Source organism: Canis lupus, chromosome 11 (genome assembly GCF_048164855.1).
Source record: "Canis lupus baileyi chromosome 11, mCanLup2.hap1, whole genome shotgun sequence".
NCBI lineage: Eukaryota > Metazoa > Chordata > Mammalia > Carnivora > Canidae > Canis > Canis lupus.
In genome coordinates this window covers 18,129,114-18,154,180 of record NC_132848.1, presented here as the reverse complement: position 1 = coordinate 18,154,180, position 25,067 = coordinate 18,129,114, and the positions used below count along the sequence as shown (strand labels likewise).

The following is a 25,067-nucleotide window of genomic DNA, read 5'->3' as shown; positions in this document are numbered from 1 at the left end:
CAGGAAACCACAAATTTTGGAGAGGATGTGGAGAAAAGGGAACCCTCTTACACTGTTGGTGGGAATGTCAACTGGTGCAGCCACTCTGGAAAACTGTGTAGAGGTTCCTCAAAGAGTTAAAAATAGACCTGCCCTAGACCCAGCAATTGCACTGTTGGGGATTTACCCCAAAGATACAGATGCAATGAAAAGCCGGGACACCTGCACCCCAATGTTTCTAGCAGCAATGTCCACAATAGCCAAACTGTGGAAGGAGCCTGGGTGTCCATCAAAAGATGAATGGATAAAGAAGATGTGGTTTATGTATACAATGGAATATTACTCAGCCATTATAAATGACAAATACCCACCATTTGCTTCAACGTGGATGGAACTGGAGGGTATTATGCTGAGTGAAGTAAGTCAATCAGAGAAGGACAAACATTATATGTTCTCATTCATTTGGGGAATATGAATAATAGTGAAAGGGAATATAGGGGAAGGGAGAAGAGGTGTGTGGGAAATATCAGAAAGGGAGACAGAACATGACGACTCCTAACTCTGGGAAACGAACTAGGGGTGGTCGAAGGGGAGGAGGAGGGCGGAGGGTGGGAGAGAATGGGTGATGGGCACTGAGTGGGGCACTTGACGGGATGAGCACTGGGTGTTATTCTGTATGTTGGTAAATTGAACACCAGTAAAAAATAAATTTATTATTAAAAAAAAAGAAATGACAAATACCCACCATTTGCTTCAACGTGGATGGAACTGGAGGGTATTATGCTGAGTGAAATAAGTCAATCAGAGAAGGACAAACATTATATGGTCTCATTCATTTGGGGAATATAAAAAATAGTGAAAGGGAATAAAGGGGAAAGGAGAGGAAATGATTGAAAATATCAGTGAGGGGTACAGAACATGAGAGACTCCTAAGTCTGGGAAATGAACAAGGCGTGATATAAAGGGAGGTGGGTGGGGGGTGGGCATGACAGGGTGCCAAGCACTGAGGGGGGCACTTAATGGGATGAGCACTGGGTGTTATTCTATATGTTGCCAAATTGAACACCAATAGTAATATATTAATTAATTAATTAATTACTTAATTAAAAAAATAAATAAAGTTATGTTTTGCAGTGTTAAAAAAAGAAAGTTTGGAATTTCATAAATAAAAATGTATCTTCTATGGAGAGCAATTATTCTGTATGCTCAACCAGGTATGTTCTAAATAATATCATGTTTAATCTTCACAGCTATATGGCAACTTAGGCTAATTACCTCTTTCTTACAAATGTGCATTTGATACTTTGAAAGATCAAGGAATTTGCCTGAGGTCTTGAGGTGTAACAACCTATGTGATAACTTGATTTGAAAACCACAACAAAGAAACAAAAACTTGCCTTTATTTCATGCATATTTAAAACTGTGAGAACTGGCAAATATTTATAGCTTTTACTTAGGACATGCACAATTTTATTGGTGTTTTACACTCCCATTGTATAATTTGGGCATGGTTATATTATTATAGTATATTCAGGGACGGTACCAATTACTAATATTATACTTGGCATATATATTGGAACTTTTATCAATCAAAGCAAGAAACACTTCAGCTGTCACTGTTTGTGAGCAAAGAGAAGACAAGATAGTATGAAGTATTAGCAGTACTATTGAACCAAAAATTCTTATTGGAAGGAAGATTAAATATATGAGTAAGGAATGGACTTAGCACTATATAGAGAATTTTCAACTTTTTAAAAATGGCATAGATTAAATATGCACTCAGTAGCAATGTGCATTAGGAACTAGATGTTCAGTTATTAATCTCTGAAAAATAATGTCTAGGGAAACAAACTTTACCTAGTGTGGTTATTTGCTAGCTTTTTTTTCCTGTCTCTTTGGACACGGTCCCCTAAGCTTCCTTTTCAAATTCATTACTAATGTGTATGATATTTTATATTCTTTGGTGTTTTGTGTGTAGTCCTGTTCTGGCAATTTTGATTCACTGAATTATTCCCTGCGAGCCAGCAGCAAAGAGAATAGATAAAACATGTGGCTCATGCTACATTTTATTTGTGCAGAAACCATACCACATTGTTTAAAACACTTTCTGATATTTTTTCTTCTTCATATAATTGCTCCTTTCTCATGCTTTGTACACAAAGAAATATATTCCCTCTAGATAAAATGGAAATTTTAAGGAAAAAAAACCTTAACATAGAAAGAAAAGGGGCACTGAGTGGGGCACTTATGGCACTGGTTTCCAGAATGCTGGTTTCCCTGCATTACAACAGTAGCAACTGCTCTTATGTTTTCTATTCCAGCCATTCTATTTGTTAGTGATCCTGTATGAAAATTAGAGGTAAGTCAGAAATATAGGAGGCAATGGAGTCTCCCAAACCTTATCATTGTTTCATTGCTTATCAGCTCAATTTTTAATTAGATTAAATAGGGTATATTGGAGTTCTATTTTGCCACTGAATATAGATAGTAGTATATTTTGTTTTATTACATCATTCTTTTCATTCTCTGTTAAGTGAAAAGCAGGAAATTTCCATTTCTGTGCCTGTGTTTCTAACTGAATATAGGCTAGGTAGTACTTTCTTTTAGAGAATAGACTAACTGTAGGTAATTCCTGGCTACATTGAACACTTATTACTTATATGAATATATCTAAGGTACAAAACCAAACTGACTCCAGTGCTTCATTTGGAAATAAAGATAAAGTTCCATAGTTGTGTCATAAAGACTGAATGAGATAGAATATACAAATCTTTAGTATGTCATTGGGAAAAATAATGCCTTTGCTTAATCACAGTAACCATGAATATTCTGCCCCAAATTGGAAATCAGTTCACACTAAAGGAAAATAAGGTAAAAAACCAGCTCTTCGGAAAGCATAGTGCCACATGGTTTATATAGCACTTTCATTCATACCATTTCAATTAATTCCCAAAATGCCCTTGAATTTCACATCCATGGTAAACAGAGAAGACTGATACTTAAGAAAATTAAGGACCATTCAAAGTCACAAATCTACTAAGTGGCCCATCTGTATTTTTAACCCATATTTCTCTAACCACAGAGCCTATATACTTTTTGTGGTAGTAATCTACCTTAGAGTGTCATGAATAAGAAACTGATACTGTTTTGATAGCATCATCTTATATTCAGGTTATGTGTTTTACTTTTTTTCTTTGATTACAAATGACTAAATAAAGAACTGAAACTTGGAGGGTAGGAATTGATAATTGCCATAAACTGCTAGAGATACAATCCTTCCACCTACTCAGTGGGTTCTCTAGAGGAGTCTTTGCTTCACTCAGGGAAAGAGAAGCTGCCAAAGAAAACCTATGTCATGGCCCAAAGTTCAGAAAGATTGAGCAGTTCCAAGTAAATTTAGAGTAATTATGAAGCCAAACTAGATTTTACCCACAATACTGAATTAAAAAAAAACTTTCCTTCCCTCTAATGTATTATCCTAAACCCTGAACAACTATTTAAAGTAAAAATGAGTGGGAAATATCAGAAAGGGAGACAGAACATGAGAGACCCCTAACTCTGGGAAACGAACTAGGGGTGGTGGAAGGGGAGGTGGGCGGGGGGTGGGGGTGACTGGGTGATGGGCACTGAGGGGGGCACTTGATGGGATGAGCACTGGGTGTTATTCTATATGTTGGCAAATTGAACACCAATAAAAATATTTTTATAAATAAAATAATAATAAAGTAGAAACAGTGAGGTGATCAATAAAGGACATTGCTTGGAAGATATGATGTGTAAAGTCCCCCTAATGATCTTTAATGAGGTTTAACTAAAGAAGAATGAAAATTAGTAAACATAGAAAGAGTTGAAACGATTAGACTCTAGTAAGAGACAGGTCCATCCAGGGCACCCAAGACATTAACAACAACAGCAAAATGCACCAAAAATAAATGCAGTCAGTCTAAGGCTCTCATCTCAGTGTCTTAAAAGAACATCCTTTGGTGCTTCAAACTTAATGTATCCTTTTATACAGAGTCCCTTTCTCATCTTGGGCATCAAGAAGTCATTAGTATCTAGTTTATCTGAACAGTCGTTGTTAATACTAACCTGATGGTAACAATTTTAAAGGGTCATGACATGGGATAATTTCAAAAGGAAACCTTGAAGGTACTTTGTGGCCATCTTATTTGACAAATATGAAGTACTATTGCTAGCTGTCATTTTGAATCGTTCAAAGAGTCTGTCTCAGGAGTTCTTAAAAGGAGTTCTTGATTTTGATGAAATGATTGGAAGATAATTTAAGTTTAACCTAAACCATGTTCTTCCAGGGGGAAATATGGATCTACATTCAGAAATAAAAAGATGAGCTAAATGTTAGAGATAACTTTCATACTCTGCATGAATACTTCCTTGGATGGCTTCAGGCTTGAGGAATCATATGCACCTCATTAAACACTGAGGGTTTTTTTTTTCTCCTCAGAGGCTGCTGAATGAATGAATGAATGAATGAATGAATAACACACACCAGGTTTAGTTGATGTTGGTAAGTGAATACAGTCCATTGATTGTCAATACATCCATTGATTGACTTTACATAAATAGGATAGTATACTTCCTCTGAGTCAGTGATATTGCATCATCTCATGGTAGACTCTTTAAGCCAATTTTTGCTGATCCTTGAAAATTAGACTTTAAGTACTCCTTTTCAGTGATGCTCATATGAACTTTCTATATATATTAATACCTTTATTCACAGCTTTTCATTCATTCCCTCAATGGTTTAAAGAGTGTCAGTCAAGTTATTTTTCAGAAGCTATTAAAATTGATTGGAAAGTTAAGAGAAATAAAGAATATACAAAAAAAGTTGAAATAAGGTTAAAAATGCAGTGTATTGACACATTATTACCAATGGAAGAGTAATAATATACCTTTGTTTTAAAAAGTTTTATTTAAATTCCTGCTTGTTAACACAGTATTAGTTTCAGTTGTACAACATAGTGGCTCAACACTTGGATACAATGCCTGATACTCATCACAGATGCCCTCCTTCATCCCCATCTCCTGTTTTCCCCATCCCCCCTCACCTTCCTTGGGTTTTTATTAGTTTAGTCTCTATAGTTAGGAGTATGTTTCTTGGTTTGCTTCTCTCATTCCCCCTACCCTTTGCTAGTTTGTTTGGTTTCTTAAAATCCATATGAATGCAATTGTATCCTATTTGTCTTTCTCTGACTGACTTATTTCAGTTAGCATAATTATTTTTAGGTTGTAAATGGCATCGTTTCATCCTTTCTGATAATGGAGTGATAATATACCTTTTTAAACCAGGTTCTCCAAAGCTAGTAGAAGCCAGGAAATTTAATGCAGAAATTTCAATTTTGGGATTGAAATCAAATATTGTTTATTTGATAAGAATGCATTTTGAAGCTCCTAGATGTTATGAAGAACCAGTACTTTCTAGGAAAAGCAAACCCTGATAAAAGAAGAGTTTTGTTATTGAGCAGAAGTGAAGTTAATTAAAAGAATGAAATATAAGGAATTTAATGAAACTTAAATTTAATGAAATTTAATAGACACAACCTAGGAACTGTGCAGCTAGGAATTCAGCATTCCATAGAGAATTTTGCCTGATTGGCATTTGTGATGCAGCTACAAACTCAACATCACTTAAATAAATAAAAGTTTTTTTTAAGCCTCCTATGACTTCCAGGCACAGGACTGTGTTGCAATGCCTTTAAAGATCACAATCTGCCGTAACTTGCACACATACACAATGTAGTGGAGTAGTTCCCAGGGGATTTCAGCAAAGATGTATGATGGGCTGGGAAAAATCCATCGAAGATTCATAAAATTTTCCCTCTACATAAAATGACACACCAATTCAGCCAGATTCTGGCTCTACACTTAGACCTTTGTTAATTAACTCTTCGAGTTTATTACTTGTGTTTTCTTCTAGAAGTCTGGCAGGAGAACCACAAATAAGCAACTGAAAAATGAGAAACCACACAGAACTAACAGACTTTATCCTCCTGGGATTGTCAGATGACCCACAGCTTCAGGAGGTGATCTTTGTCTTTCTGCTCATCACCTACATTCTCAGCATCACTGGGAACCTGACCATTATCACCCTCACCCTGCTGGATTCCCACCTCCAGACCCCCATGTATTTCTTCCTCAGAAACTTCTCCTTACTCGAGATTTCATTCACAACTGTGAGCGTACCCAAGTTCCTGGGCACCCTGATTACAGGAGATAAAACTGTTTCCTTTAATGATTGTATGGCTCAGTTATTTTTTTCATTCTGTTGGGAGTCACTGAATTTTACCTGCTGGCTGCCATGTCCTGTGACTGATACATTGCCATCGGCAAACCTCTGCATTACATGACCATCATGAATCCCAGAGTCTGCATACTCCTTGTCTTTGCTTCTTGGTCGGCTTCATTCTTAATCATATTCCCATCACTCATGCTGTTCATACAGCTTGATTATTGTAAGTCCAATGTTATAGACCATTTTACCTGTGACTATTTCCCCTTGCTACATCTTTCTTGTTCAGACACTAGATTCTTAGAGATAGTGGGTTTTTCCTGTGCTGTTTTTACGTTAATGTTCACATTGGTGATAATAATTCTGTCCTACATATATATCCTCAGAACAATTTTGAGGTTTCCTTCTACTAGTCAGAGGACAAAGGCCTTTTCCATCTGTTCTTCCCACATGATTGTCATCTCCATCTCCTATGGCAGCTGCATTTTCATGTATATTAACCCAGCAGCAAAAGACAGAGTGTCTCTGAGCAAGGGAGTTGCTGTGCTAAACACCTCGGTAGCCCCCATGCTGAACCCCTTTATTTACAGCCTAAGGAACCAGCAAGTCAAGCAAGCCTTACTGGACAGGGCAAGGAAGATTGTATTTTTCTCAAGCAAATGAAAAAATAAAAGTGCTGTCATAAATTAGAGGCATAATGAAGAACAAGTAAACAAAAAACAGAGTTCTCAAAGTCTAACAATGCCCATGTAGCCTCACTAGAGTTCTATTTCATTGCTTGTATTTCTATTGCTAGCAGTTTGCTGAGGATATTTGAATTCATAGATATTTTTTTCCATTTAAATTCCAATCCCTTTTCATTGCACTTCCCTTCCTTTAAACTAGTCTTTCCACTCTATAACTATGAGGTTGGCCTCATTTCCCTCTTCTAAATATCCTTAAATTCCACTTTTTTCACAATAATGCTTAGAAAATCAAAGAAAGACAAAAACACCACAAGATCAATGGGTTAAAACTGTTTTATAACTTTACCAGGAAACACTCTTTCATGGAATTCAGAAAATATTGTCATGTTTAACATTATTATTTATTTACCATACAAAGACTATAAATATAACTTAGTCTTACTGGAGTATTACAGACACTGTCTTCTCCATATAAGAGCACACTTAGTAACCGTGTAAAAAATGTGTAACTAAAAAAAATAATATAATTACTTTTTTTGAGAAGTCTCAGAATATTTCTCAGGTACCCAATTTAAAATTTTACTGTGCCATATAATTTCTCAGCTTAAACTTGAAGTAGTCCTTACTTCTTGAAACCCCATTATTACAACATACTCCATACCAGTTCTTTAAAAAAGCCTGAAGAAATAAATATTCCTAGGTACTAGATATGACCACAAATTTACTGTGGTATATTTAAATAAATGCTTGATGTTAAACTGCTCTTTTGGATAATAATGGCTAAGAGTTATAACATTCTCTTACTTTTTCTGGCCATTTTGATCTAACAGCTTACATGTACAGCTCATTTTGTGAAAATGACACAAAACCTTCTTTGTTTCATACTATGCTTTGTTCATAGAAAAATCATTGCAACAAAAATAAGTACAAGCCCACTATCACTGCATTTCTTCAGTCCTTTACTGGAGGTTCCACAGGACAAAAACGAATACATTTAATAGTATTAGAAAGGAAGATACCAATAAATCTTTCTTTCAAATAGCATGATTTTCCTCCTATGACCTTAGTGTATTTACACTAAATGGTTCTTAAGCCCAACACATTCCTCTCCCAGATATCCACACATCACCTCAATAAGGCCTCCCTCAATGACACTACTTAAAATTACAGAAGCTCCCCACTTCCAAGGTTATTCAATTTTCTCCCCTTTACAAAATAGTTATTAATTTATAAAAGACCCATAATTTGCTAATCAATCATGTTCATTGCTTATTGTCTGTATCCTCTCACATCTCTCACCCCATGAGAGCAGGGACCTCTGGCCTCCTTTGCAGATAAAATGATGTGCTTCCAGCAGTGGTGTGCAGGGCCCTGCCTCTATACTTCCCAAGAGTCAGTTGTGCTGTGTCTTCTCCATTCTGTATTCAGAAAGTTCCCATCAGTAGATTGAAACTTGCCATGTGAGAGAAGTGACATCTTAGAAACAGAGAAGCTCTATAGATCAGTCCCTCACCTCCACCCCCCTGAGAGGCAGTTGTTGAACATTTACCAGAAGTCACTAATCCTCCTCATTTAGAACATGTGTCTGCTTTGTAGTGGGTATTAGACAAATACTTTTTGAATAAATAAATACATTTGCATAATTTAGAATGGTCTGGTGCCCTAGCAATCAGAGCACTGACTAAATATTTTACAACATAAATACAATAATGTACATAACACTGAGCTAGCTTTTAAAACTCTTCAAATAAAATGTGCATTTTATCACAACTAAACATTTTGTATGACAAATAAATAATTGAATGTTTTCTAAAGCATTTGGTGTTCATTTTCTTTTATTTTACATTAGGTCTTTTGACAACTATGTAAAAATCAATTTATTTGATGTGTACTGACTTTTCATGAAGTTAACACTTTTTTTGATAGGCATTAATTAGATTTATTGTGGTGACCATTTTGCAGTATATACAAATATCAAATCATTACATTGTACACCTGAAACTAGTAGTGTTATATGTCAGTTACACAGCAATTTAAATTTTTTTTTAAATCTAGCATGTAAAAAAAAATGACAACACTTTTTGTTAAGGTTTGCATATTGAACTTTCTAATGATAGGAATTCCTATGATGCAAAACCTTATTTTTTTCCACCCAAAAAGATTCCTATAATTATTTGGGTTACACCTAGTAATATATGAGGTGCCAACATCATCTGTCAACTGATACACTTCTGATATTATAAATTCAAATAGAATAATAGCTCAGTTAGATGATGGTAGTCAGTAAATGGGAGGCCAGTCAGACATCTTTGGGGGTGGGGCTTACCTATAGGGGACAATAATATACCATTGAAAATAATTAGCAATACATACTGGAATTATTCAAAAATCTGATGTGAGTTCAGGACTTAGAGAAAATCTTTATTTTATGTTATTTATTTTTGTAAAATTTTTATTGTAGTTTTATTTGCCAACATATAGTATAACACCCAGTGCTCATCCTGTCAAGTGCTCCCCCCAGTGCCCGGCACCCAGTCACCCCATCCCCCTCCCACCTCCCCTTCTACAAACCTTTGTTCATTTCCCAGAGCTAGGAGTCGATTTAGAGAAAATCTTAATATATTTGGATCCCCTAGCAATCTGATTTAATAAACTTTTTTTTTATTATGAACATGTTACAGCAAAACTTTATTTGTAACTGAAACCTGTCCTCCACTTTCTGAGGAGAGTGAAACCTGGTAGCCTGAACAATAGTTCATAGACCTAAAACATAGGCACTCATCAACCTCAGAATACATGGAGGTAATTGGCACATTATTAAAAAGCAGATGTCCGGGATCCCTGGGTGGCGCAGCGGTTTGGCGCCTGCCTTTGGCCCAGGGCGCGATCCTGGAGACCCGGGATCGAATCCCACGTCGGGCTCCCGGTGCATGGAGCCTGCTTCTCCCTCTGCCTGTGTCTCTGCGCCTCTCTCTCTCTCTCTGTGACTATCATAAATAAATAAAATAAATAAATAAAAAATAAATAAATAAAAAAAAAAGCAGATGTCCTACTAGCTTGTGGATAAGAGGCTAACAGTTGTAATTAGTCTTCCTCAAAAGTAAATTATTAGGAGGCCTAGAGAAAAGCTAGAGAGCTATTAGGAACTAGGAATAAAACAGTAAAGGTAGAAAGTGAGAGAGAGTGATCAAGGAGGAAAGAGAGAGACAATTCAGCATCTAGAAGTTTGAGGAAAGATATGGAGAGGAAACATATCTAATAAGATATTTCATGGGCAGTCCAGGTGGCTCAGCAGTTTAGCACTGATCCTGGAGACCCGGCATCGAGTCCCGCATGGGGCTCCCTACATGGAGCCTGCTTCTCCCTCTGCCTGTGTCTCTGTCTCTGTCTCTCTCTCTCTCATGAATAAATAAATAAAATCTTTAAAAAAAGATATTTCAAATGAAGTGCAGTGCTTTGTGAGACAGAAACTCATCCGCCTTTCCTGTAAGTAACTCCATAAAGACTGCATTGCCCACAATGCTATAATTTACAGTCATATAGGATCACATGAGCCTCATAGTACAGTATGCTTATCAATATAATTAGAAGTTTTTGCAATATACTGGAATTTCATCTTTCTTGACTATATTAATGGACTATGAGTATTTTTCTAGTGAAAGGAATACTTTGTTCATTATTGCATACCAAAGGCTTATTGTAGTGTAGCCATTAACTAAAATATTTGTTAAATTAGTCAACAAAGGATGGAGGTCTCAAAATGCTTATTCCTATCTAAACTATTTTTATCTCTTGCCTTGAGTAATTATAATTATTCTGTCCTGATATTTTGTTTGAGTAAGTTTCTATGCCTGGGTTTTCTAGAACCCCTTCTTTTTCAGAATCATAGACAAAAATCTCTATAACCCTTATAACAATAGCAGCACCTTTAAACTCCTTACTCAACAGAAAGAACCTCTCTTTTCTATTTAGATCTACCTCCCAGCATCTCCACTGCGGACATATATGGGGGAAAATCCTATATTTTAATCATTAAAGTACCAGATGGAACCCTATGATTAGACTCCCATAGATCTCACTCTTTCAATGTTTTCTTAATTTGAGATGTTTTCATATAGACAATAGTGAAATATCACAATGGTACTCAACAATGCCATTTACTTGGCACATGTCAATGGCTTCCTTGAGACAGATCCTTTCAAGTCTCAGTAACAACTCATGTACTCCATCTTTCACTTCATATAATCCCCAGAAACACAGTTCCATTTGTGTGACCTTGGAAAAATTAGCTAAATTCTCCAAGAGTCAGCTTCCTAATATAAAAATTAGGGAGGATAATAGGAATTTCTTCAGAGAGTAGTTGTGAATATTTATTTATACAAGGCTTGCAAAAGACTTACAAATATGCCTGGTACCCTACAAATGCTTAATAAATTAAAACTATTACTATGATCTTAAATAATATCAGCTTTAATTGAATGTCATACACCCAGCAACATGCAGTTTACTCAAAAACAATTTGGCTTTATGTATCACAACATTGTCTGTAGGACAAATGTCCTTGTATAATACATTATGTGGTACTCCCTCATCCATAAATTGGGGATGACAATAATGTTTATTTCTTTTTTACACATCACTACTCTAAAATATTTTATTATGGGCTTACACATTTTGCATCTACCAAATTCTGTCAATTATGTGTATCTATATATGAAGACTGAAAAGACTACATTTTCCATTGTCCATAAAGCTAGAATTATAAATGTAATTTTAGTTCTGCCAACCAGATGCATTCATAAAAGATACAAACTTTAAACATTGTTATAGTTAAGCATCTACATTGCTGGTGTAGATCATAGCAGATTCCAATGACCATAAATTTTGTAACAATAGCCCTAGATTCCTGAGGATCAGCTCTCATGAGGACTCAATTTTGTAAAGCAGCTTTGAGATCATTCCAGGAAGCTCATCCTAAAATCTGCCTTTAACTCTCCTGATAATTCCTTAATTTGTACATTACATTAAATTGATTTACATTTAACTAGCTATAATAAATTTTGTTCTCTACAACTGCAGTTGTATATATATACAAAGCCTATCCAGGTAACAGCTCTCAAAGAAATAAGAATTTGGAGCCAATTTATTAACCTGGCTTGATTTGAAGTCAGCAACAATTCCATTAGACACTGAAACACTGGTAGTCCACATGGACACATTAACAATGCAGAGATCACCAAGAATAAATGCCTACTAAAAGCAAAGTTGAATAAAATTGAATACTGAATACAAGGCTTATGTAGGAGCTGGCTGCTTCCAAATGCCTTAGACAGCTTAAAGAACAAAATGTAATTTTGTTTCAATCTTCTCATTGATGAAGGATAGTTGGAAGAAAAGCAGGCATGGATAAGGGACCCTAGGAGAAAACCACCCTTAAAAGGATTCTACACCTCCCTGGAAGGAGTGCTTCACTCTTTCCCATGTGATAGGTAGATAACCACTACCTGATTGGATGACAAGCTCATGGAGGGTTAATTATATTGAATCAGCTCACCAACAAACCCATAAAAGCCCCTAGACTTAGAAACTCTGATAGTAACCCTCTCAGGCCCCCTCCCTCTTTGGGAGCTTTGTACCATCACTCAATAAACTCTGCTTTGCTGCCCACCACTCTATCTGGTCTACCTCTTCATTCTTCTAAGTGGTGTGACCAAGAACCATTGGTACTGGTAGAGAAGAAATCCTACCTAGCATCATAAATGAAGAGATGACATCACCAATATTAAATCCTGAACCTGCAAATATTAAATCCTGTTCCTTAAATATCCAGTTGATTTAATTCACAACCTCTTCACATGTCTTACGTTAATGTTAGAACACTGACTGGGAAAAAATGGGAACTGATCATTGGAATGACGGCATCTCTGTGGATTCAGATGATTCAGAGTACCTGAACATGAAAGCACCACCTAGATTCCCTTGGCAACAGAAGGACCATCTTGTTCTGCTTCATGAAGCTGACGATGTATCATTTAGAACCTCTGTAATTATCTCACCTCAGGTAGTTAAGTTTAAATTTGTCCTTTGTGTACATTCACCATTCTTAGCCTGTGTTCTGACCTATATGTATCAGAATCTAGCATTACCAGGACATAGTAAGCAAGTACAAACTCAGAAAAAGACATAATTACACTTAAAAATTTTACCTGTTTTTAATAAAGTTTTCTTTTCAAAAATTTTTTAAATCTAATTAGTTAATATACTGCAATACTGGTTTCAGGAGTAGAATTCAGTGATTCATTACTTACAGAAGACACCCAGTGCTCCTCATAACAAGTGCCCTAATACCCATTACCCATCTATATCATCTCCCACCCTCATTCTCCCATTAACCCTCAGTTTCTTCTCTGTCGCCTATGGTTTGTCTCCCTCTCTCTTTTATCTTTCTCCCCTCTCCCATATGTTCTTCGGTTTTGTTTCTTTTAATTTAATTACTTATTTATTTTAATAAATTTATTTTTTATTGGTGTTCAATTTGCCAACATATAAAATAACACCCAGTGCTCATCCCATCCAGTGCCCCCTTCAGTGCCCGCCACCCAGTCACCCCCACCCCCCACCCACCTCCCATTCCACCACCCTTAGTTCGTTTCACAGAGTTAGGAGTCTCTCATGTTCTGTCTCCCTTTCTGATATTTCCCACTCATTTTTATCCTTTCCCCTTTATTCCTTTTCACTATTATTTATATTCCCCAAATGAATCTCACACAGGAAGACATAGACATGGCCAACACGCACATGAGAAAATGCTCTGCATCACTTGCCATCAGGGAAATACAAATCAAAACCACAGTGAGATACCACCTCACACCAGTGATAATGGTGACAATTAACAAGACAGGAAACAACGAATGTTGGAGAGGATGTGCAGAAAAGGGAACCCTCTTGCACTGTTGGTGGAAATGTGAACTGGTACAGCCACTCTGGAAAACTGTGTGGAGGTTCCTCAAAGAGTTAAAAATAGAACTTCCCTACAACCCAGCAATTGCACTGTTGAGGATTTACCCCATAGATACAGATGCAATGAAACGGCGGGACACCTGCACCCCGATGTTTCTAGCAGCAATGTCCACAATAGCCAAACTGTGGAAGGAGCCTCGGTGTCCAACGAAAGATGAATGGATAAAGAAGATGTGGTTTATGTATACAATGGAATATTACTCAGCCATTAGAAATGACAAATACACACCATTTGCTTCAAGGTGGATGGAACTGGAGGGTATAATGCTGAGTGAAGTAAGTCAATCGGAGAAGGACAAACAGTATATGTTTTCATTCATTTGGGGAATATAGATAATAGTGAAAGGGAATATAAGGGAAGGGAGAAGAAATGTGTGGGAAATATCAGAAAGGGAGACAGAACATGACGACTCCTAACTCTGGGAAACGAACTAGGGGTGGTGGAAGGGGAGGAGGGCGGGGGGTGGGGGTGAATGGGTGACGGGCACTGAGTGGGGCACTTGACAGGATGAGCACTAGGTGTTATTCTGTATGTTGGCAAATTGAACACCAATACAAAATAAATTTATTATTAAAAGAAAATTTTTATTTATTTATTCATAGAGATAGAGAGAGAGACAGAGACACAGGCAGAGGGAGAAGCAGGCTCCAGGCAAAGAGCCTGACGTGGGACTCGATCCAGGGTCTCCAGGATCATGCCCTGGGCTGAAGACGGCGCTAAACCACTGCGCCACGGGGACTGCCCTGAAGGCAGAGGTGTAACCAACTGAGCCACCCAGGCACCCTGTAGCACTAATTGTTTTATTTCATATAATAAGTTTCATTTCATATAAGTAACTTCCAAACACTTATGTAGAGGCCTAAAACTGTATATGGTATTTAAGTAATCTGAATCAGTTCTGCAAGCAACTGTGTTTTGTATTACTGTGAAGATATGAAACGTAGTTCATTACATTTTAAAAAGTGTTCCACACAATTTCTTTATTTCTACATTCCCTCCCTTGCTCTTCTTCAGGGGTTTTCTTTCAGTAAGAAACGTTTCCATGCTCTGAATGTATTCCTTTTTGGTAGGAATCCAGAAATATTAGACTGAATGGATAAGTATTTGGCATTTCTGTGTTATGGGTCCCAAATTAAAATGCCTCCCATATCATATATGATGGAGGTCTTGTGTATCTGTGACAACAAGAATTTTCCTTATTCATTCTTCATTTGCTGTTAAGTTGGCAGCTTCCTTTCCTGATAAAAATTCACTTACACCTCCTGAAAAAGAATTCAACATGCATTTATGATAATATTTAGCAAGCTATGAGTGGAAGTGAATCTTTGAGTGTCCAAGTAGATCTGAAATAATTAGCTTTGCTCTTTCCCACCCAGGTTAGTTGTTTAAAAATAATAATAAAAATCGGATAGTAAAATTAATTGAAAACAGTGGTAAAGTGAGTATACAATCTCGTAGGTACCTATAATAATGAATCACATGTTTGGGCAAGACATACATGAGGTGAAGGGGTGTCCAAAATCAAGGAAAGAAACCATGCTGTGATTTGTCATCTGACACTTACTGTTTAGCACAAGATCTGTTTCTGATTCTATTGTTGCATCTTCCTTTCTCCGAGGACAATAGTCCCAATTGATAGCTGTTTTTGTTCTCACAAAGTTCATTAAAGTTCATTATACTATAGTTTAATTAGCAGTTTTTGAACCTAGGATCCCAAGGGATTCTTTTGTTTGTTTAACCAATGATCTCTGCATACCTGTTGAGGACCAAACAGAATGGTATAAGATATTACTTATACCATTCTTATTAATATATAATTTGCAGGGAGATCTGTTTTCCTGCAAAGTCAAGACATCAGCTTTGCCCAAACCAAAGAGTTTGTCACCATTATAACAGTCTTTAATTCTTTTGACCCTGAAGGTTATATGAATACTTTTCCTAGAATTAAAGTCAGGAGATATTTTTTTAGTTGATATCCTTATAAGATTACAGAAGATAAAGGACATTTTTTTTAAAAAGACCTCTGGGAAATTGTGGGCAATGCGAACCTAAATGACCTCTGCACACTCACAGACTTGCCAGTGCGTGCAAGTGTGTGAGTGCATGAAAAATATTGTAGGATCCATCACTACCAAACTCATGCCCTGCTCTGAGTTACTCTAAAGATCTTTGTGGTTAAATTGTACACAGAAGCTATGAACAGCCATCTGAAAGGTGAGTGTGATTTATTTAGTCAAGTCAGTTGTTTACCATCCAGAACCCACATAGTTCAAAGTACAGGATTTTGACCTGTGTGTTACAAAGCCCAGATCCTAAATAATTATGAATAATGTTTCACAGTAGGAATCAATGGTTATCTCCAGTATTACTTTATTCTCTAACTAGTGACATTTAAAGTTTAATAAGACTTTAGTAACATATCCTCAGAAGAAGTTTTAAGGATAAGACAGTAAATTTTTAGAAGAATATAGTCTCTCATGTGTAAGATCCTAGGAAAGTGTTTCTGTTCTCTCAATTGAGCAAAAACTGACTCCCTAATGTTTACTTTTTTGCTACACGGCTTTTGTATCTACAACTAGAGATAATTCCCTATACTTAATGAGCAGTATCACAAAGCATACTGGAAAGGGTAAAACATTCTGTTGTTAGTAAGACAACACAAAATATCAATGACCTTTCATATGCTATTCTGTATCAGTTTACCCAGTATGTTCCAGATGAGACTAAAAACACTAACAGATATTGGACTTTTGTAAGGACAGAAGTTAGAATGTTATGGGTGCATGGGAGTTAGGCTAATTTTAAGAGAGCTTGGTAGGCACCATATGTGAGCTTGTGGAATCTGGATCAGAAGACAAGAAAGGATTGACATTGACATTTAGTCTTCTCTGGTCATTCCCTGAGTGATCCTCCCCTACAGTACCTGGGAGGGAAGTAGCTGATAGATCAGCCATTTATTCACACCCAGATCAGATTCCTGTCCATAAATCCAGAGTCAGAAACCTCTAAAGTGTGATCTGGGCACATGTTGGAAATGGACATTGCATCCTCAGTAGAAGGAAGGAGACATATTTCCCCACTCTCAGGAAAAGCTCATCTCAATATCATTGTGGGAAATATGTTGAAACACCCAGGAGCCAATTTGGAACATTCATATTCCACACTGAGGTCTCCTGGGAAGAGCCTGTTCCACCCCAGCAATAACAGAAATTGGAAACCTTAGAGACAGTGACAGCATTGGGAAACATTTCAGGTGCTACAAATGTAATTATTATGATTGAAGGCTATCTCTCTACTACAGCCCCTAACTCAGAAATAAGGCAGCCCTGGGCATTGATTTATCTAGTTCCCTGAGGAAGTTACTTGACAGATAGTATCACCAAGAAGATATTGATCATTTTCTCAAAAGATAAAGGGGAAAAATAAATCAATCAAATAAATAATTGAGAAGGCTGTGTTCTGTAGTGCTTATGAGCTTAGTTTCTGCAGTCCGACTGCTTATATTCATATTCCTGCTTCACTCCATCCTAAGTCAATGATCTCAGGCACAATTCTTAATATTTCTGGACTCAGTTTCCTCAATTGTGAAATGAAAGTTAAATAACAACTAGCCTTAGAGAATTGCTTTGAGAATTAAAGGAAGTCATGTAAGTATTAACATAGTATTTGACATTTAGTAACTGCCTTATAAATGTTACCTATGATCATCGTAATCGTAGACAGGTTTGTGAATTAAATTAAATACCATCTCACCAAAAAGGGATTCTTTGTCCTACCATCTCACGTGAAAATCTATTCTTATCCCAGGAAATTTCTCATTAGAATGTGTTGTTCAATTGAAAATATAAACTAAAAAAAAAAAGAAAACATAAATGTGTCTGGTATGAATAACATAAATATTATTATCAGCCTCTAACACCTTAAGTGAATGTACTTTTCCTACAGCTCTGATAGGAAGTTTACCCTGAAGTAATACAGAGACTAAGAGACTAGTTACAATGGACTGGGTATCTTTAGAAGATGAAGAAACACAGAAGTGGCCAACTTCCTGATGGGCAAATGAAAACCAGGAACCCCCCCCAAAAAAAAAATTCCTGAAACTCGCCCCTAACGTGGCAGAGTGAGAGGAAAAGCGTGGAATTAGGATTTAAGAAATGTGGATTCTTCCTTAGACTTTGTTCCTGACAAACCTAGTGACTGCAGAACCTCTGAGTTCCATCTACAAAGTTAGGGGATTGGCTAAAATCATCTTTACTGAGCTTTCTCTCTTCATTTATATAGTTCTCTTAAGTACTTGATTATTTTATTTATAGTAACCTAAACCCATTTGGCTAAGATTGTTTTCTCTCTTGTTCCTATCTGTTTGTTTCTTTCTTGTTCTAGGAGAGACAGGGCACATGTCCAGGGCATAAAAGAGATTCTTTATAAATTAGTAGACAGAATTGAAGGGAAGTATTCTAAAGTAATCCTATGTGATGAAACAAGAGAGCCCTAAGACAAGTTCAGAAGAGACTATGAAAGCTGTGGTTACTGAGCAGATTGGAAGAGAATATCCCAAAGACCAATGTTTAAATTAAGAGATTTGGGCAAAGAATCACAATAGAAAATGCAAAAAAAGATTCAGAAACAAGTCCCACATTGTATGTGGTTGTTCACCCATTATGAATAGACCTGTCAACAAATACTACTCTTTTTAGAATTTAAGAGAACCTTACAATTTTGTATCTAACTTCGAGGACAATAGAAAACTTAAAATACATATGTGGAATATTGAGGAGGGGGCAAATCTAAGGAAAGTAAAATAAAGTATGGAAAGATGTGTGAAATCCTTCACGAAGGGAGCAGATCCTAGGAGAAGAAACAAAAGAATCAGGCATGAAGCTAACAGCCTAAAGGAATTAGTTTGTTTAATCTTTATTCTAACCTGTGAAAAACATACACTAATATTTTCATTTCACAGGAAATAGCCATTGCTATTGAGCTAAAAAGTAGAAGAATATGTAATTACCAATTATGGTAAGTACTCCAAATGAAATAAAAAGATCATTTCTTTTCACAGTAGGGATGAGAGAACATAGATAGGATTTCCCAGGGAGGTATCTTTGAAGGGGTTATGTTTAAGTTGGCACCTGAAAAATAAGATTCAGCTATGCAAGAATGTAAGCAAAGAAAATGCATTGCAAAAAAAAAAAAAAAGAAAATGCATTGCAAAAGCCCTGGAGTGGGAAAAACTTGACATCTTCAAGGAACTGAAGACCAATACAGTGGGATAAGCAAGAGATGAATTAGAATTACACAGCCATGAAATCATAAAGAACCATATAAAACAGACTAAGGGGGTTGAATTTTATTCCACAGGAAATGAAATCCTATTCAGTGGCTTTAAACACAGAAATGGATCTAATTCCTGGTTTGTTTGTTTGGGGTTTTTTTTAGGTAAGCTCTACAATGTGGAATTTGAACTCACAGTCTCAAGATCAAGAGTCGTACTTTACTTACTGAGCCAATCAGGTGCCCCTCATGCATGGTTTTAAAAGATCACTCTGGTTCTGTCTTTAGAATGGACTTGCCAGAGTGTTTTTGTGTAATGTATGAAGAGAAGAAAGCAGAAGGGCATGAAGTACTTTAGAGGAGAATGTGGATTATCACAGTGAGTAGCAAGCAGAGACTGAGAGGACAAAAAATTTAACTTCACAACCTTAACTATTGGTAGCCCTGTTCGCTTCACATGCAACCAAAATGACAAGCAAAACTTGAGTTATTGTCATGAAATTACAAACCATGAATATTTTTATGATAGGGCTTTTCTGTTCATTAACATAGATAACGTAGAATAACCTCATTTCTGGGGTTGTTAAAGAATCCTTTTACTATTGTCTTAATACTACATCACGATATTAAAAATCTTTAATAAGAGCCTTCTGGCTGGTATCCACTATAATGCTCAACCGTGAAAGTCCAGTAGAAGTGTTTATCAATCAACTACCACAGCAATAACATTCCTCATTAACAGGTGACAAAATAAAATCTTGGCTTATCTAACATCTTCACCTCAACCCACTGCTAACTTGTGCTGACAGTCTCTCTGACCTAATGTCTCTCTTATTTTTACACACAGACAAGGCCATAGTCAGGAATTGGTGATGAAAAACTATACAGCAATAACAACATTCATCTTGGTGGGATTAACAAATGACCCACATCTACAGATTCTGCTTTTTATTTTTCTATTTCTAACCTACTTGTTGAGTGTTGTAGGGAATCTGACCATTATCAGCCTCACGTTGGTGGATTCCCACCTTAAAACACCCATGTATTTTTTCCTCCGGAATTTCTCCATCTTGGAAGTGTTCTTTACCACTGTCTGCATTCCTAGATTCCTCTACACAATGGCATCTGGGGACAATACCGTTACCTACAATGCATGTGCCACTCAATTATTTTTTGTTGTCATATTGGGTGTGACTGAATTTTTCCTCCTCACAGCCATGTCCTATGACCGCTATGTGGCCATCTGCAAACCCCTGCATTACATGACTATCATGAACAACAGGGTCTGCATCAAGTTTCTTATTGGATGTTATATGTTAGCTCTGCTCATCGTCCTCCCACCCTATATCATGGGCTTCAAGCTCGAGTTTTGTGACTCCAATGTCATAGATCACTTTGGCTGTGACGCTGCTCCCATCCTGAAGATTACCTGCTCAGACACAGAGTTTATTGAGCGATTTGTCTTGGTCCTGGCTGTGTTGACACTCATTTTCACCTTGGTGTGTGTAATTCTGTCCTACACATACATCATCAGGACCATTCTCAGATTTCCTTCTGTCCAGCAAAGGAAAAAGGCTTTTTCTACTTGTTCTTCCCATATAATTGTGGTTTCTATTACTTATGGAAGCTGCATCTTTATCTATATCAAACCTCATGCAAAAGAAGGGGTTGCTATTAATAAGGTGGTGTCAGTGCTTACCACCTCAGTTGCCCCAGTGATGAATCCCTTTATTTATACTCTGAGGAACAAGCAAGTGGTACAAGCTTTCAAAGACATGATCAAAAGAGTTGCATCTATCTCAAAGAATTAAAAGACTAGTGAGGACAGAATGACAAATTATAAAAGAATTGCTGATCTCCATTTTTTCCCTAATTGTATATTGTTCATAGATTTACATATATCACAACTCCATTCTGTTATACCTAGTGCTCACTACTGATATATATATATATATATATATTCCCAGATATAATTAGCTCAATCTATTCCCAGAAATACATGGGAATAAATATCCAGTAAATACTTATAAAAACACACTTGTTATTACTTACAGAACCAATAAATTTAGACAGTATCAATCTACTACCATATTAGCACTCAACTACCCCTCTTGCACTGATATGTCATGATCTGAGTCTCACAATTCCCAGGAACTTCAGTGATGATTATCTATATTTACAAGAATGTCCCTACAATCACTCTATTGGATAAAACTCATTATTCTCTCTCTCCCACTCTTCAGGGAGATATAAATGTAGGCTAAAATTTTCCTTTAATATCATTTGCTTAAAAATTGTACAAGTTCTTTTTATAAAACTCCAACCTTTTTCTAAATAGAATTTCATATTCTTATCTGTGTGTCTCTGTATATGTTGTTGTGCATTTGTTCCCATATTTGGAATGTCAGCTTAGCAGGCTTAAAAAGATAAATGGGACAGATAAAATATAAGTGAGAGCTTATACTTGCATTCTATTCTCCTATCCAAGTTATTCACCATAATTATTTTTCTAGGCACAAAAATCCAAGTTCCATCACAAAAACTTACAAATTTAGCCAATGAATAAAAAATAATTTTAAGTGTCCAATTTTTGCCTTTCAGTTTAGTGCCTTATTCCCCCAACCTCCTTCTTCCCTCATAATTTTCTGTTTATATGATTATCTAGGAAGACATATGCTGTACCAGGAATCATACAATTCAGGTTGCAGGCAGGCTCTTACTACCACCAATTCAGACAAATCTTTTAACTTTCCTCATCCCTTCTGATTTCAGGAAGGAATAAGGTGAGGGAGCAAGGTAGCTAGAAAACAGGCAAGGAATCCCTATGATATTTGGGAGGGCTGTCCCAAGCTGATGTATTAGACTAAAAAACAGGACCAAATGGATCAGTAGTCTTTCTGTCGGGTAAGGAATTAATGAATCTTTTCTTGTAATAAAAATTACGTAAGGGGAAATGAATTCCGCCAATCCTCTTCAGTTTGTCCACTGGAAATCAGCAGATCCAGAAAACGTTTTTTAAAATAAAAAGAGAAAGAAAGATCTGTGGGAATCTTTATTGTGAACTAAGCAAACCTTGATTCTTAAGTTGGATTAACAAGCTAAAAGAAATTAAGGGACATATTCAATTGGCTGTGGATGGATAAAAATAAAGGGGTAGCTGAAGATAATGATTTTTTAATCTTTTTTTATTGGAGTTCAATTTGTCAACATATACCATAACACCCAGTGCTCATCCAACGAAGTGCCCCCCTCAGTGCCCGTCACCCTGTCACCTCAAAACTCCCCGCCCACTTCCCTTTCCACTACACTTGTTCCTTTCCCAAGTCTCTCATGTTTTGTCACCATCACTGATATTTTAACTCATTTTCTCACCTTCCCCTTTATTCCGTTCACTAATTTTCATACTCTTCAAATGAATGAGACCATAATATGTCTGTCCTTCTCTGATTGACTTATTTCACTCAGCTTAATACCGTCCAGTTCCATCCAAGTCGAAGCAAATGTTGGGTATTTCCATTTCTAATGGCTGAGTAATATTCCATTGTATACATACCACATCTTATTTATCCATTCGTCTTTCGATGGACACCGAGACTCCTTCCACAGTTTGGCTATTGTGGATATTGCTGCTATAAACATCGGGGTGCAGGTGTCCCAGCGTTTCACTACATCTGTATCTTTGGAGTAAATCCTCAGCTGTGCAATTGCTGGGTCAAAGGGAAGTTCTATTTTTAACACTGAGGAACCTCCACACAGTTTTCCAGAGTGGCTGCACCAGTTCACATTCCCACCAACAGTGCAGGAGGGTTCCCCTTTCTCCATATCCTCTCCAACATTCGTTATTCCTGTCTTGTTAATGTTCCCCATTATCACTAGTCTGAGGTGGTATCTCGTTATGGTTTTGATTTGTATTTCCCTGATGGCAAGTGATGCAGAGCATTTTCTCATGTGCTTATTGGCCATGTCTATGTCTCCCTCTGTGAGATTTCTGTTCATGTCTTTTGCCCACTTCATGATTGGACTGTTTGTTTCTTTGCGGTTCAGTTTCATAAGTTCTCTATGGATCTTGAATGCTAGCCCTTTATCTGATAGGTCATTTGCAAATCTCTTCTCCCATTCTGTAGGTTGTTTTTTAGTTTTGTTGACTCTTTCTTTTGCTGTGCCAAAGTTTTTTATCTTGATGAAGTCCAAATAATTCATTTTTTATTTTGTTTCTCTTGCCTTCATGGATGTATCTTGCAGGAAGTTGCTGTGGCCAAGTTCAAAAGTGGTGTTCCCTGTGTTCTCTAGGACATTGATGGAATCCTGTCTCACATTTAGATCTTTCATCCATTTTGAGTTTATCTTTGTGTATGGTGTAAGAGAGTGGTCTAGTTTCATTCTTCTGCATGTGGATGTCCAATTTTCCCAGCACCATTTATTGAAGAGACTGCCTTTTTTCCAGTGGATACTCTTTCCTCCTTTGTCGAATGTTAGTTGACCATAAAGTTGAGGATCCACTTCTGGATTCTCTATTCTGTTCTATTGATCTATGTGTCTGTTTTTGTGCCAGTACCACACTGTCTTGATGACCACAGCTTTGCAGTACCTCCTGAAATCTGGCATTGTGATGCCCTCAGCTATAATTTTATTTGCAATATTCCCCTGGCTATTTGGGGGTCTTTTCTGATACCACACAGATCTTTTTTTTTAAGATTATTTATTTATTTATTCATACAGGCAGAGAGAGACAGAGACACAGGCAGAGGGAGAAGCAGGCATTACACAGAGAGCCCGACGTGGGACTAGATCCAGGGTCTCCAGGATCACGCCCTGGGCTGCAGGCAGCGCTAAACCACTGTGCCACTGGGGCTGCCCGATTCCACACAAATCGCAAGATGATTTGTTCCAACTCTCTGAAGAAAGTCCATGGTATTTTGATAGGGACTGCATTAAATGTGTAAATTGCCTTGGGTAACAGTGACATTTTCACAATATTAATTCTGCCAATCCATGAGCATGGAATATTTTTCCATCTCTTTGTGTCTTCCTCAATTTCTTTCAGAAGTGTTCTGTAGTTTTTAGAGTAGAGATCCTTTACGTCTTTGGTTAGGTTTATTCCTAGGTATCTTATGCTTTTGGGTGCAATTGTAAATGGGATTGACTCCTTAATTTCTCTTTCTTCAGTCTCATTGTGAGTGTATAGAAATGCCACTGACTTCTGGGCATTGATTTTGTACCCTGCCACGCTACCAAATTGCTGTATGAGTTCTAGCAATCTTGGGGTGGAGTCTTTTGGGTTTTCTATATACAGTATCATGTTATCTGTGAAGAGGGAGAGTTTGGCTTCTTCTTTGCCAATTTAAATGCCTTTATTTCTTTTTGTTGACTGATTGCTGAGGCTAGGACTTCTAATAAAAGATCCTAAATAATATGTTTAATAGCAGTAGTGAAAGTGGACATCCCTGTCATGTTCCTGATCTTAGGGGAAAGGCTCCCAGTACTTCCCCATTGAGAATATATTTGCTGTGGGCTTTTTGTAGATGGCTTTTAAGATGCTGAGGAATGTTGCCTCTATCCCTACACTCTCAAGAGTTTTGATCAGGAATGGATGCTGCATTTTGTCAAATACTTTCTCTCCATCTATTGAGAGGATTCTATGGTTCTTGTTTCTTCTTTTGTGGATATAATCAATCACATTGATTTCTTTACAAGTTTGAACCAGCCTTGCATCCCGTGGATAATTCCCATATGGTCAGGGTGAATAATCTTCTTAAAGTATTGTTTGATCCTATTGGCTAGTATCTTGTTGAGAATTTTTGCATCCATGTTCATCAGGGATATTGGTCTATAATTCTCCTTTTTGGTGGGGGTCTTTGGTTTT

The 25,067-nt window shown here is 36.9% G+C and overlaps 1 protein-coding gene and 1 pseudogene across 1 annotated transcript; both read left to right on the top strand.

Moving 5' to 3' along the window:
- The first annotated feature begins 1,373 nt into the window (after nucleotides 1-1,373).
- LOC140642567 (olfactory receptor 6C1-like) lies at nucleotides 1,374-6,889 on the top strand (annotated as a pseudogene).
- A 13,187-nt stretch (nucleotides 6,890-20,076) lies between these two features.
- On the top strand, nucleotides 20,077-21,015 carry LOC140642155 (olfactory receptor 6C2-like). The gene has a single exon (XM_072842653.1). The coding sequence runs from the start codon at nucleotides 20,077-20,079 to the stop codon at nucleotides 21,013-21,015; it is 939 nt and encodes a 312-aa protein (XP_072698754.1).
- Nucleotides 21,016-25,067: the final 4,052 nt, after the last annotated feature.

Bases quoted from the DNA above. Each gene is read 5' to 3' on its own strand.
- LOC140642155 (XM_072842653.1), top strand. From the start codon at position 20,077: ATGAAAAACTATACAGCAATAACAACATTCATCTTGGTGGGATTAACA.